This window comes from Clarias gariepinus, chromosome 19 (assembly GCF_024256425.1).
Source record: "Clarias gariepinus isolate MV-2021 ecotype Netherlands chromosome 19, CGAR_prim_01v2, whole genome shotgun sequence".
In the NCBI taxonomy this organism is placed as follows: domain Eukaryota; kingdom Metazoa; phylum Chordata; class Actinopteri; order Siluriformes; family Clariidae; genus Clarias; species Clarias gariepinus.
The window spans coordinates 7,183,622-7,197,530 of NC_071118.1; the positions used below are offsets into that span (position 1 = coordinate 7,183,622).

Below are 13,909 nucleotides of genomic sequence, written 5' to 3' on the forward strand. Positions count from 1 at the left end.
AGGTTGAGCATTTTACACCTTGTTTACACTAACTTGTACTTCGTTTGTCATCAGCCAAATACACTCCTGTTTAGTAATCTGAGAGTGAATCACAGATGAGAAATCAAAAAAGTAGAATGAATAAAGATCTGTATGAAGTTCTGTCTTAAAACGAATCCAGTGCATTAAAATTTACTTATACCACTTTAGTGCTGTTATTTCAGTGGGAAACTATTAACTAATTCCAGTAAACATATTTAGTTTAGTTTTTAAATTAATATTTGTTGGTGCAGGTTTGTTTACATTGTTTACCTATTAGGGGCTTATTTTAAAGCAGCTTATTAAATCAGAATTTAAGGGGGAAAATTGGTTTTCCTCCAATGTATAACAACTTAAAGATATAACTGAAAAAGCGTGTTCTGTCTAATGTACAGAAGAAAAAAACTTTATTTCATTTATATAGATGTGTTGTTTAGTAAGTGAAAATATTTTGCAAGAGGAATAAAAGAAATTGAGCACTTGATGCTGGTATTGTAAATCACCACCATACACTTTGATTATTATTCTGTAAGAGCACGCAATTTGTTTTATTAATTTCATAAACTGCACTGTAATAGCCCATACTATTTTTAATTAGCATTTTAAATGACGTGACTACAACTCCCACAACCCCCTTGGACTCAACGAGAATTACTCCCAGAAGGCATTTCTCCTTTCACTTCCTTCAAATCTCCTCAGCTTAAGCTGTAGCGTTAGCATTATAGCACTCGACCTACTCCAGACGCTGCAACATGTCCGCGCTACTCCGAGGACTCGCCCGACTTGGCTCATCTCCGGCTCTGCGGAGGACAGCCCTCACTCAGCGGGCTAACATTACAACCAAACCCGCAAAAGATGCCATAGGACCAGCTGTAAGTATTTTCTAGTGGATTTCTATTTAATTTGCTTGCGCGCCAGTCCGCGAGCTCCAGGCCTTCACAGCTTACGCAGTGTTAGCAGTGTTAGCTTCACCTTCAGATACCAAAGACTAGCTAGCTGACTAGCTAACATGTGAGGACGAGATATAAGAGGGACGTATGAAGTTAATAATTATATTAGGAGTTAGTTATAACTTGTTTGAAAAAGGGTATAGTTTAAGTAAAATATTTTAAATAGTTTGGATCTAGCCTAGATAGCCGGCTAACTAGCCTAGCATAGTTAGCAAGATAGATTAAAAAGGTCATTCAGTGATCTACAGGAGTGTCTAATAAGGCAGGTTTGTTTTATTTTTATTACAAAATTTGTCTAGTTCCACATGACACTTGTTTTTAATTTGTCTATTTTCCTATACGTATTTGTCTATTTTCCTATACGTATCTTCATTCTAAAGGAAACCAATGTATACTTGATACTTAATATTTCTATTTATATGGTTATGATAAGACATAGACTGTCTAGTCATTTATTTATTTCACGTTACAATGCCTTATCCTTCTGATATTCTAAATTAAAGAGAGGTTTAAGCTTAAAATTATCAAAAGAAAAAAAAGCTTCTGTTTTATATAGAATAAGCAAGATTTCCTAGTGATATAAAAGTTCTGTTGCATGCAGTAATTAAATGAATGCAATAAAATTTTGTATGCCGCTTTTGACAGTGGACATTGTCACATGTCAGCTTTACCTAAATCCAAACTTAAAATTCACAAAAGGTACAAGTTTATATAAATGTTTCTTAATTTCATCATTAGTCAAGTTGTCCAATGAGCAGGGCTAAAAGCTGATTTATGCTTCTGCGTCAAGTCTACATTAAGCCTAAGGTTAGTGTAGGCTACGTGAGTGACCTACGGCATTGTGAGCATTTATGCTCGTGCGCTGGTTTGTCATGCTGCAAGTACACCTACAAACCACTATTTGACAGTGGGGTCTCTATACTACATTGCAGACTCTCTTTACTGCTCTTCCGAGTTGTTGAGCAGAGTTGCTTTTTTTGAAATTACTGCAATGGAGAAAATATTAACGAACCTCTTTGAATAATCTCTTCGATTTGATCCATGTTCAGATCGCAACTTAATTCATAACGAAGGCAGAGATAAAGACAATGTAAGTCTGTGGAGGAAGTAACGTGTCGTTATGTTTATGGGTAGGTGCATATCAGGGTGCACTGCTACCCAAGATCTATTGCATAGACTTGACACACAAGTGTAAATCAGCCTTTAGGTGGCAAGGAGCCAGGCTCAAAACGGAACCCATGCCCATTTTGTTAGTGGCTGATGGAGCGACCATAAATAAATCCCTTCCATAACTTTGAGGTGTATGGTCAAGTCCACTATGTGGCTATACTGACTGTTCACCTACGGAGACTTCGGTACAAAACTGTTCGCGCTGATCTCAGTCCTTAAACTATCAGAGTGACTGCAGTTATAAGCCTAACATCGCAAAACTTGTTCTTATATAATGCAAGATGTGGAAAGTTGTCTTTATGGATTCTGAGTGGAAACGTCCTCAGTGTAAGGAATCGGGATGGATCAGGCAGGTCTGAAAGGCTGAATGGGTCAGGGACGCTGGTAAGAACCAAGTTCAAAATTGGCTATGCTCAGTGTAGTGTGATGGATAAGGTCAGCTCACATTTGGTCCAAAGGTCTGTTCTCTATTCTGAATGAATATGGATGTTCAGCAGTTCACAAATTGCCACATATATGTTCTGAGAGTAAAACTGTATACTTCATTACTAGAAATTGACTTTACTTTGCAGTGTTTTTCCAAACTTGGATAGGAATTCACACATACTGAATTTTATTTATAATCTTTGCATTGTACTAGTACTAATAATATTCACATATCTATAAGTAGTTTGTTGAATTTAAGTGTAGCCATGGTGCTTTTCCTTGCAAGCATATTGTAATAGAAAAAAAACATGAATAGGGTCACACTTCTGTTCTAAAATCAACTGTACATGCTTTTAATGATTAAGGTTGACTTGTTTGTCTAAGAAAGTTGAGTTCTATATAAATACGCTGCCATTAATAAAATTGTTTCTATTTAAATTTTTGGATAGGATGCCAGGTTAGTGTTTCAGACTTGTACCATAACTGCTTATTCGATATAATGTCTGTTTAATAACTGTGATTGCAATTACTATAAATATAAAGTCATTAGCAGCTGGGTATGAATTAATTTATGGACAGCACATGCAGGATGAAAAGAAATATGAGAGACGGAGCACTCTCGTTACAGCAAAAGGTGTTTTGTGGAGAACAAAACTTAATAAGCTCGGTGCCCTTGCTCCATAATGGTGTACTTGTTTCAAGCAAACATTTTTTCTGTCTAATGAAGGGCTAAATTGCGAGCTAATGGTTTTGATCAGGTGTTAAGGGAGTTAAGAAGCTATATGCTAAACTGGAGTTGAGGAAACCTTATGCATAATTTTAAGGAAAATGTATTGAATATTGTATGTTTTCATAGTAAAATAACTTTAATTGACTGAGCAATAATTAAGTGTTTTGGTAGTTTATTTTAAGAGTCAGAGAGAAAATATCTATGGTGGTGTCAACATTTTATTTTTAAATGTAATTATTGTTTGGTCCCTGTAGTTAAAAACTGCAGACCAGTCCCTGCAAATGAAGATGGGTTCCCTGTTGTGTCTGGTTCCTCAAGGTTTCTTCCTATTGCCATTTCAAATAGTTTTCCTTGCCACCGTCACCCTTGGCTTGCTCATCAGGGACTATCTAATAATTTTGATTCATACTAAGTACCATAATTTATTTTTATTGTGTAAAGCTCTTCTGTGACCATGACGGTTGTTAAAAGCGCTATACAAATAAAATAAAATTTAAATATTCACCCAGTTACATTGAAATAAAATGATGGCAGTCATACAAACATGATTGCATTTGTGCTGCTCATTTAATCATAAGCTTAGCCAAAGTTTTTTTTTTTTTTTTTTTTTTTTTGGGGGGGGGGCTAGAATCTACCTGTCATTAAGTGATCTGGCAAAACCTGTAATAGTCTTCCATGGTGGAAATGTCAGGAAGGAAAACTAGAATCATTAGGACAATCTAATTGCATATATTTGCCTTATATAAAATATTGAGTTGCTAAGTTCTGTTTTATGAGCCAATACAGGTCGTGATGTATCATGGGGAATAATCCATGACATGCTGACACGTGTATGGTCTGACATAAAGCTACCACCCTACTGTCAGAATTAATTCAATAATAAGAGTGGTGCACTCTAGTCTAGTGCAGACTGTTTAGTCACTGTGATGTAACATGAAATATGTTATTCTCAGTTCTTTTCCTAGCATCTTTGAACTTGATGAACTGATCATATGTTTGTCCCTTATGCAGGAGACCACCATTGGTTTTGCGATGTTTACAGTGGCCCTCCTTGTTCCATCCGGTTGGGTCCTGGCTAACCTTGAGAACTACAAGAAGAAGAACGTCTGAAAATGAAGCCTGTGACGATCACTTTCTTCCAAAGCCGTACGGGGACCACTGGAACCTCTGACCTACCTGTCCTTCAAAAAGGCAGTTTACCTTCTCTCCTTCACAACCGTCTCTAAAATGTTGAAGTCAATGAATGACAATGACTTACAATAAATAATTGGTGATCTTATGGCTCTTTCTGTGGATGTTACACACTTAAAATAAAAATGTTATTTAAATCTAAAGCTGTTTCTGTAGTCTTTTTGGTTGGAGCAGAAATGCAGATTTATTATTTCACCCCAAGGTTGTGTTCATTAATATCATTACTATCAATTAAATTATTTTCGGAATATTAGCTTGGTCTGAACATTAAACGTATGCATATGAACCTGTATTGAATGGGCGGGACCAACGCTGTCAACCGGAAGTTTGTGTCCTTGTCATGTGATCGGAAATATTTCCAGGCAACATGGCGGACGAAGAACAACAAGAAGAAGGGATGTCTCAAAAGGAGCTCGATGGTGAGGGATTTCACCTATCTTGAGCAGATTGTGGATTGAAGTCAGTCTTTGTAAACGGCGCTATACGTGAAAATATTTATGCTCTGCAGTCATTACACGGAAGACCTGGTAGGGATAACTCTCCCCAGATGCTAACTGGCTAAGTCGGTTGAAGCGTAGCTGCCAAATAGAGATCCTTAATAATTGTGTGAAGATTCGCATTAGACCAGCTGTGGTGTTTGTTACTGAAGTTGCGTGTACGCGTATAATTTTCTGAAACTATTATCCTCTTTGTTGTCTTTTTAAATTTTTTAATACAACTAACCACATCAGTTTCACGCGTTGTTTTTCTCAGTAAAAGCCCCTTTGTTTAAAGCGCAGATTCAGACTCACATTCTGGTGTTTCTCCTCCTTTATCACGTGTCAGCCCAAATATTGCATTCTACATTGTATTTTAAACACTTTGACCATTAAGAGTATAGTAATATTAAAGCCATCAGTTTGTAAGGTATATCAACTATGTGTACAGGATGTAAAAAAAATCTGTGGCAAAACTTGTGGCACATGTTTTTTTTTATTTTTTTATCAAAATACAAAAAGTAAGAGGGGTGTTCAAGTCAAACTGGGACTTGTGATAAAATTCCTCGTGAATGAATTTATAGAACCCATTGACGTTAAGTACAGTATGGTGATGAGACTCTTAGTCGTGATAAAACATTTGAATGGCAGGAAGTTTTAAAGAAGGCCGTATGTCTGTGTATGATGAGACGAGACTGGAACGCTTTAAAAACTTGGATGAGATGCCGACAATACCACACTTCTTGTAAAGACAAAATGCTCCAGTCATTTAAAGATCATATTTTTTTCCAATCTGGTAGAATTTAAAAAGAAAACCCATCAGCTTGGTATTTCTACTACGATAGTGCTCATGTTTCATAGGTCACTGTGTGACTTAAAACAAAAAACATTCCACAGGCACGAGGACTGAAGATGTAAAACGAATGGTTATGACTATAACCTCTGTTCCCTGAAGGAGAGGAACGAGGTACAACACATACATACCACGCCCTCTCGTCTCCTGGCTGAAGCCACCTTTATTCACGCCGTAAAGGCAGGCAAAGGACTGAAGATGTAAAACTGATGATGTTTACAGAAGACTTCACGTGTAGTACGGTGATGAGATTCTTGGCCGCAGTAAAGCATTTGAATGGCAGAACGTTTTGAAGAAGGCTGTACGTCTGTGAATGATGAGACTTGCAGCCCACTGCAGTAGTTTCTGTAAACAGGAAGTGCATTAGAAAGTGTAGCAGGGGATTATATACAGAAATAAATACACAGCTTTTGTAACTGTGTTAATCTGGTTTTATGTCGGGTGGCATCCAATAAGAAAGATTGCTTTATAAGTGTGTTCTGTTGTTCTTCACAATCAAAAGTCCTGGTTTGACTTGAACACCCCTTCCAAATGTAAATTTACTCCCATTGGTTTTGTATTATTTGGACACTATATATAAATTCAACTGGTCCTTTAATCAGGCATTCCTCTAATGGATTCATTATATAATAGCAGTGTCAGTGTTAAAATGGCCATGATCATGCTGGGTAAACACTAAAATGTGCCTGGGTTGAGAACTTGTACATGACACCAACAATATAAAAGTCACTTTCGAGAATCATAATGCTGCATTCCTTAAAAGCTCATAATTTTCGAAACTGAGTGAGAATTTAAAGAGCACTCCTTTTGATTCTGAGATCTTGGTGTGACTTAACAAACGAAAAATATATAATATAATAATTCCTCTGGGACTGGACTGAAAATCAGGGCACAAAAAAGTGCTTCAGGAAGCCTGGAGAACTATTTCTTAAAACTACTTTAAAAAAACGTACAAGAAATATTGGCTCTTTGGAAGCAAAAAGCGAAGTGGCTCAAGATTTTTGCACCCCTAACTATAGATCACTTGGTATATATGAAGTTTTGGACAATATAACAGTCTGACAGAAAGGGTACAACCACTGATATTATCTGTGTTATGGATGACTTTCAGCACAACAGTAACACTAACATGGTAGTGTGTATATGTGAAGCTAGCATAGTGTAGCAGCGTTGGTGGTATTTCTCACCACAGGCTCATTTTTAGTGAACTGTTCTTTAGTTAGTGTAACATTTTTTTTGTGTGTGTGTATTTCCTGACAGGTTTGAATTGTCTCGCGTATGATGAAGCTATTATTGCACAACAAGACAGGATTCAGCAAGAGGTAGGCCAACACCTGTTCTCTGTCTGCTCTGTCTTACTTATCGTAGTGCTGTATAAACTGTTTGGTTTGACTCAAAGCAAGAAGCGGACATTGCTTCATTTTAGTAAATGGAAATGGTGAGCTGCAGTTTATGTAACAATTAGGTTAAGATTTTTTTAGTATCGTGCACATCAGATGGTAACGTTGTGGACGTGGACAGTGGAAGTGGGCAGGAGGCTAAGTGGTTAGCACTGCTGTCTTACACCTGGCTGGGTTCATTGAGTTTGTAGCTTCTTCATGTTCTTGGTGGGTTTCCTCCAGGTACTCTAGTTTCTCACCATTTTACAAAGAGGCTGATTGGTGTTTTCAAATTGCTTGTAGTCTATAATAGTGTGTGTGTGTGTGTGTGTGTTTGTGTGAAAACTGTGGTCTGTGATGGGTTGACACCCCATCCATGGTGAACCTATACCCTGTCTTGTACACTGTGTTCCTGTTTTTTGATCATCATTAACTTCAATTAAGGAGCACAATGTGGTGGCCAGTTTATGTATGAAAATTATTTCTCACGCTCCCAGAAACAATCTTTCACAGTTTGAGTTCTGGAAAATCCCCATAACATTAAGGAACAAAAACTCTTTTGAGTGTTGTTATGGTCACACGGCTGTTTAGTCCCAATCCTGTAAGTTCTCATCACATGTGCGTATGGAATTGCTCTCACTTTCACTATTAAATATAGCTATGGGTTTTCCTGTTAATTTTTATTACCATGTGATTCCAATAATGTTTTTTTTTTTCCAATCACTAAATGGACGGTTCTGCACTATCCTTCCATGTTTTGATAATGTGTTGAAGGGTTCTTAACTTAAGTTCCAACAATTTCAAATCTCCTTAGTTGTTTTCTTTGCTTGATGCAGCCCAATAATTTGATTGATTTAAAATGTCACCATTTTTATTTTTTGGGCCACGTAGTGTAATAATAAGTCACTGGCTGTGATACACCCACAACTGATATATTATATAAGTAAGATATAAGAGATATATAACTTTTTTTTTTTTTTATGAACACATGCTGAAAGCTTGGGTAAATGTCTCCCTGATGTGCTGCTAACCTGATTATTGCTTCATTCCAGATTGCCACCAGCATTCCTCTCGTATCCGATCGACAGGATCTAGCGATACTTAAAAAGGAATATGCGGAAGATGACTCAATTTACCAGCAAAAGATAAGAGTAAGATTTTATATACCTGCCTGGATTATGATTTTTGTTTTTATTATTATTATTGTGCTGTATTATGCAGAAGTATCAGCAAATACACATACATAAATAAATGCTGCTAAAAGTTGTTACATTGTTTATCATAAATTAAAAAAAAAGTTCAAAATCTATTTAAACGAACATCCAAATAATTTCTTCCTAAGTAATAATACGTATACCCTTAAAACAGGATTACAGGTTGTTTAATGTTTAAAAATGTAAAGCTGCGAACAGGGAGTGTGATGAAGACTGAAGTATTGGGATGTGTGATTTTTTTGAAAACGTTCCATCCATAGTGAACTGTCTGTTTATGTTTAAAGGATTTACAAAAGAAGTACTTGTTCATACGGAAGACACGGCCCGATGGAAACTGCTTCTACAGAGCCTTCGGTTTCGCGTACTTAGAGTCGTTACTGGATGATAGTAAAGAGCTACACAGGTAATTCCTCAGTGACACAAGGAATCTCATTAAAACAGCTCACTATTGTATGCACATTTATAAACTTATTAAAGAAAAATATTTACATCTGCAGGTTCAAAGCCATTGCTGCCAAGAGCAAACAGGACCTTGTGAGCCAAGGTTTCACAGAGTTCACCATCGAAGATTTTCACAACACGGTACGTGAACCTGATCCAGAGATGAAGTAGTGACAAACATGTAGATCAGATATTTGTGATGTAGAACATGGGCAGCTTATCAAGCATGCACCAGTGAGTTTTCTAGCTTCACTGCATATCACACTATGTGAGTATGAGTAATTTGGCCAGAGTTATATCCAACATTGTTAGAATTTTTTAATGTTTTTTATACCAACTATAATGTTTGGGGAAGTTATGTTCTGCCTTTTTTTTTATATTTAAGTACTAAACCATGACTGATTCTACATCAGCTTATTTGTTAACACATGCAGGTGAAGCATAGTGAATCACTGATCTGTCTGCCTTAGTACTGTATGTGCATGTTTGTGTCCACCAGGGGGCGTAACGTAAAAAAAGTGAATGAAAGTCTGGCATGCACTGCAGGGGGAAAAAGTAAAAAACTAGAGAACAAGCAGTGGTGTGGACGAGAGATGCTGAAAATCAATAGTTCTGAATTCTGGACTCTAAATCACTTATATTAAAGCAATTTGGGACATTTTAGATCTTAATTAATTAAATTAATTACCCTCGTAAATTGCAGTTTGTCCAAAAAGCCAATATTGTCATTAAATATTGTTATGTTATAGTATAACACGTGAGCTGCACTGTCTTAATGGTTTCTTTTCCCGAGCACTTTTCTGAAAGTCATTACTCCCTGTGAGAACATTATTGGGGTATGAGACTATGAAAGATGCTGTGTAATTTGTAAAAAGCCTGGTTTCTAATTATGTGAGGACACACTTTTCAGCAGTATTGTAGAATGGGATACTCAGTTATTAATTCGTTTATGTCCTGTAAGCACCAGGTCAGGTCATGGAGGATCTAGAGCCTTTTTTAGGAACAGTTGAAGTGGAGTTCACATTGCTTGGGGCATCCAGTCCATTACACACACAAAATCGCACTCTTACCCGGTCACAAGGGGGACGAAAGGATAAGTGGGAAGAAAGGATGCTCAGATGAGGTCAGATGAGCAGTGTACGCAGACGTCAAGGCATGGACTTCACAAGACATCTGTACAATAGTATCTAAAGTTTATAGCTGATTCTTTAAGTCCTATTATTACGTAAAGCCTTCATGAATCAGACTTCTTTATCCATCACATCTCAAAAGATGTTGGTCTGAATTGAGACCTGAAAGCCAAGTTTACATTTGGGCATTTGGCAGACGGCCTTATTCAGACCGACTTATATTTTTATTTCATTATACATCTGAGCAGTTGACTTTTAAGGGCCTTGCTCAAGGGCCCAACAGGGACAACTTGGTGAGTGTGAGATTTGAACCTGGGACCTTCTGACCCGTAGTATAGTGCCTTAACCACTTAAAATTCACTCGCTGCAAGCAAGTTCAACTTGTGATGTTCTTTAAATAGTTTCTAAATCATTTTTGCATTATCTTGCTGTAAACAAAGACCACTGCTGTTAGGGAGAACAGTTACCTTATAAGGTGTACTTGGTCTGTAACAAAGTAACATCCATAACAACGTCAGGATCCAAGGTTTCCCAGTAGAACGTTGCCCAAAGCATCACACTGCCTCGACAGACTTTCCTTTTTTTCTATAGTGCATCCTGGTACCATCTTTTCACCTGGTACATGACACACATGCATCTGGCTGTTCACAAGATGTAAAAGAAAATGTGATTCTCCAGACCAGAAGAGACCTGAAATAAGACCTTCCATTTTGGAGATGCTTTGACCCAGTCATCTAGACATCACAATTTGGCCCCTGTGAAAGTAGGTCAGATCCTTACAATTGCCTTTTTTTCCAGCTTCAACACATCAACTTCAAGAACTGACTTGTTCACTTGCTGACTAATACACTGCCCGGCCAAGAAAGGCACACAGACTAATATTTGTTGGCACACATTCACCATGGCATAGTTTTAACAACCTTACACAACATCACAACATTTATTTCCTTCCAGAGCTGCATGAATTATTATTTTTTTTTCCCAAGATCTTGTACTGATGAAAAGAGTCCAACCACTATGGAAAATCCTCTCCAGCACATCCCAGCGACTTTCAGTCTGGAATAGGGTCAGATCAGACCATGTGACCTTTTTCAATTACTCCAAAGTAATTAAAAATCTTTTTTATTATTTCCACTTAGAAGTGGTTTTCCTATGGACACACAGCAGTTTAGTTTTAATCCTGTGAGTTCTCATCACACTGCATATGTGAAAATACTCTAACTTTCACTAATAATCTTGTCTGTGATTATTGCTCTCGAGTTTTCTTTTTCTTTGTTTTATGATGCAGCTTCATCAAGCGTTTAAGTAATCTCAGATCAAAGTCCGTCACCGAACAAAGTTATTTATTTATTTTAACCACCACATTTCTTCCATGACGATAACAGTTCAGCACTATCCTTACAGGTTTTAACAATGTGTTACAGTTCTTCCAGTAGTTTCAGCAATCTCCTTAGTTGTTTTCTTTCTTAGTTCTCTAACATGGTTGTTTAAATAGTGAGAAGCTCTACACGGCATCATTTAGAGTTTTAAAAGAATTGTTTCCAGCTGAAACATATTAATCACCGCAGTAATTCTCTAATCAAAAACAATAAGTGAAGTATTTGTTTAATTAAATCCAAACAGTGATTTTTTTTTTTGACCAGGCAGTGTACTGTATATCCACGCCTTTGACAAGTGCCACTGTGAAAAGATATTTAGTATTATTCATTTTACCTGTCAGTGGTTTTAATGGTCTGGGCGATTGGTATACATTTTACAGACATAATTATAGATGATGTTAACATGATCAGGGTTTGAATAATACATTAGCCTTAGGCTAGCAGCTGGCTTAAATAGTGAAGCTGTGTCATGTGATAAACATTTACATTCAGATGCATTGCACATGGTGCATAGTTTTTACTATGAGATTTGGATCATATATATACACTCACCTCATTTCACTGGACAGCAAGAACAGGAATCTCGGGATATAATATATACTGTACTGCCTTAATGGAAAATAAACAATGCCTAATCTTTTTCCAAACTTGAACTGCTCGGTACTATTACAACTATGCACACTATATGCTCAAATTCTTTTCAGAAGTGAAACCTGATGTAGTCTTCTGTTGTTGTAGTGCATCCATTTTAATACATGTTTTTATGGTTCCCTGTAAATCGACCCCAGGTGTATATTACTCGTGCACTTCGAAATTTGACGCTCGCAATTTATAACTCACGCTTCTCGTAGATCCTGATGTTCCCAAAGCATTTTCATTGTATTCGATTCTGGGTCATTTCCCTGATACCCTAGGGAAACCGCTTGGAGTGTGATACTATCTCATGTCTCATGCAGAAAGTGTGTTTTGTTTTTCTCCCTTGCTGCCTGCAGTTCATGGATCTGATCGAGGTGTGCGATAAGCAGCCGTCCGTGGCAGAGCTGCTCAACTCCTTCAACGAGCAGAGCGTGTCTGACTACCTGGTGGTGTATCTGCGCCTCGTGACATCGGGCTACCTGCAGAGAGAGGATGAGTTTTTCCAGTACTTCATAGAGGGTGGACGCACAGTGCGAGAATTCTGTCAACAGGTGAGGGAGCTAATATTTCTTTATCTCCTTGTTAATTGAAACATAGCCTGTTTTATTGTGTTTCATGAATATTAAATGCCGAAATATCTGAGTTACCCGTGTCGTATACCACATTACGGATTATGATATTTGGAAGGTATTGATTAATTTTCTGTAAAGGCATGACAGTAGTTATAAGGTTTACATCAGTGCACTCATTCTGTTATGTTATTGTTTCTATAGTAACTTCCTGACCAAGAAATTGTTTGGCAAAACATTTAAATTGTATAATTTGCATTATGGATGGATCGTTCAGTGTCAGTGCTTTGTATATATAACACAACTATTTATAGTTGCTATAACATAAGTGCTAAAATGTTATAGACATAAACATGCGATATGCTTATCTTTACTGAATGTAAAATTGTTAGTGTTGAGGAAATTAAGATTTCAAGATCACATTGTTAACTATTTTCCTATAACAGCATGTTTTATTTAGGTAATGTATTATGAACCGGTATGTTCCAAAAATCATGGGACACTATTTTATAAGAGAAGGGTAAGAGGGATGCGAGTCTTGTAGGTCTTTCTATTTGTATGGGGGGAAAAAAGTGTAGATGATTCTGTACATTAAATTATATTAGAGTTTTAATTTTTTAATCGCTGTTTTTGATATAAATAACTAAGTCAATGCTGTGGTCACATCAGAAAAAAATCTCAAAGCATATAAGTGCTTTGTGTATTTCCATAAATATAGTTTATGTTGCTAAGATTCGCAATTGTGTTGTTTTGCATCACACGCGACACCTGTCACTAAATAGAGAACGCTACACCGAGTTTCAAATCAAATTGTTTTTTCTTTCTGTCGACCAGGAGGTGGAGCCCATGTCCAAAGAGAGCGATCACATCCACATCATTGCTCTAGCGCAGGCCCTGAATGTGTGTATCCTGGTGGAGTACATGGACCGAGGGGAGGGAGGCACAGTCAATCACCACATCTTCCCTGAGGATGGAGAACCCAAAGTCTTTCTCCTGTACAGGCCGGGGCACTACGACATATTGTACAAATAGCTACTCAGGAGCGGTTCCCAACATCCCCATGCTGTATCATTTGAGTCGACTTTCAAAGCTGTGAAACATGATTTTTAAGAAGTCCAGCACTCAATCTCACTGTCTCGTTCTCAGCGACTCAAAGACAGTCGGATCTCTGCGGCTTCAGACACTGGACACTGTACAGCTCTCTGTTTTGTACTCCAGACGTTACTCTTATTCACATATCTTATGCTTATCGCTGGAGTATTTTCTCTCGGTTTAAAACACCCGTGTTTTATTATACAGCTTGTGTTCTTCGTGTTTAAGTGTGAAAATAAACATTTTGCAATAGAG

The 13,909-nt window shown here is 37.3% G+C and overlaps 2 protein-coding genes across 2 annotated transcripts; both read left to right on the forward strand.

The window, feature by feature from the left end:
• Positions 1-707: 707 nt before the first annotated feature.
• LOC128507257 (cytochrome c oxidase subunit 8B, mitochondrial) lies at positions 708-4,628 on the forward strand. The gene is made up of 2 exons (XM_053477998.1): positions 708-890; positions 4,306-4,628. The coding sequence occupies exons 1-2, from the start codon at positions 771-773 to the stop codon at positions 4,402-4,404; spliced, it is 219 nt and encodes a 72-aa protein (XP_053333973.1). The 5' UTR covers positions 708-770; the 3' UTR covers positions 4,405-4,628.
• Positions 4,629-4,838: 210 nt separating this feature from the next.
• otub1a (OTU deubiquitinase, ubiquitin aldehyde binding 1a) lies at positions 4,839-13,908 on the forward strand. Its single transcript, XM_053478932.1, has 7 exons — positions 4,839-4,904; positions 7,075-7,136; positions 8,246-8,344; positions 8,692-8,810; positions 8,905-8,989; positions 12,350-12,544; positions 13,397-13,908. The coding sequence occupies exons 1-7, from the start codon at positions 4,853-4,855 to the stop codon at positions 13,592-13,594; spliced, it is 810 nt and encodes a 269-aa protein (XP_053334907.1). The 5' UTR covers positions 4,839-4,852; the 3' UTR covers positions 13,595-13,908.
• The last annotated feature ends 1 nt before the right edge of the window (position 13,909 follows it).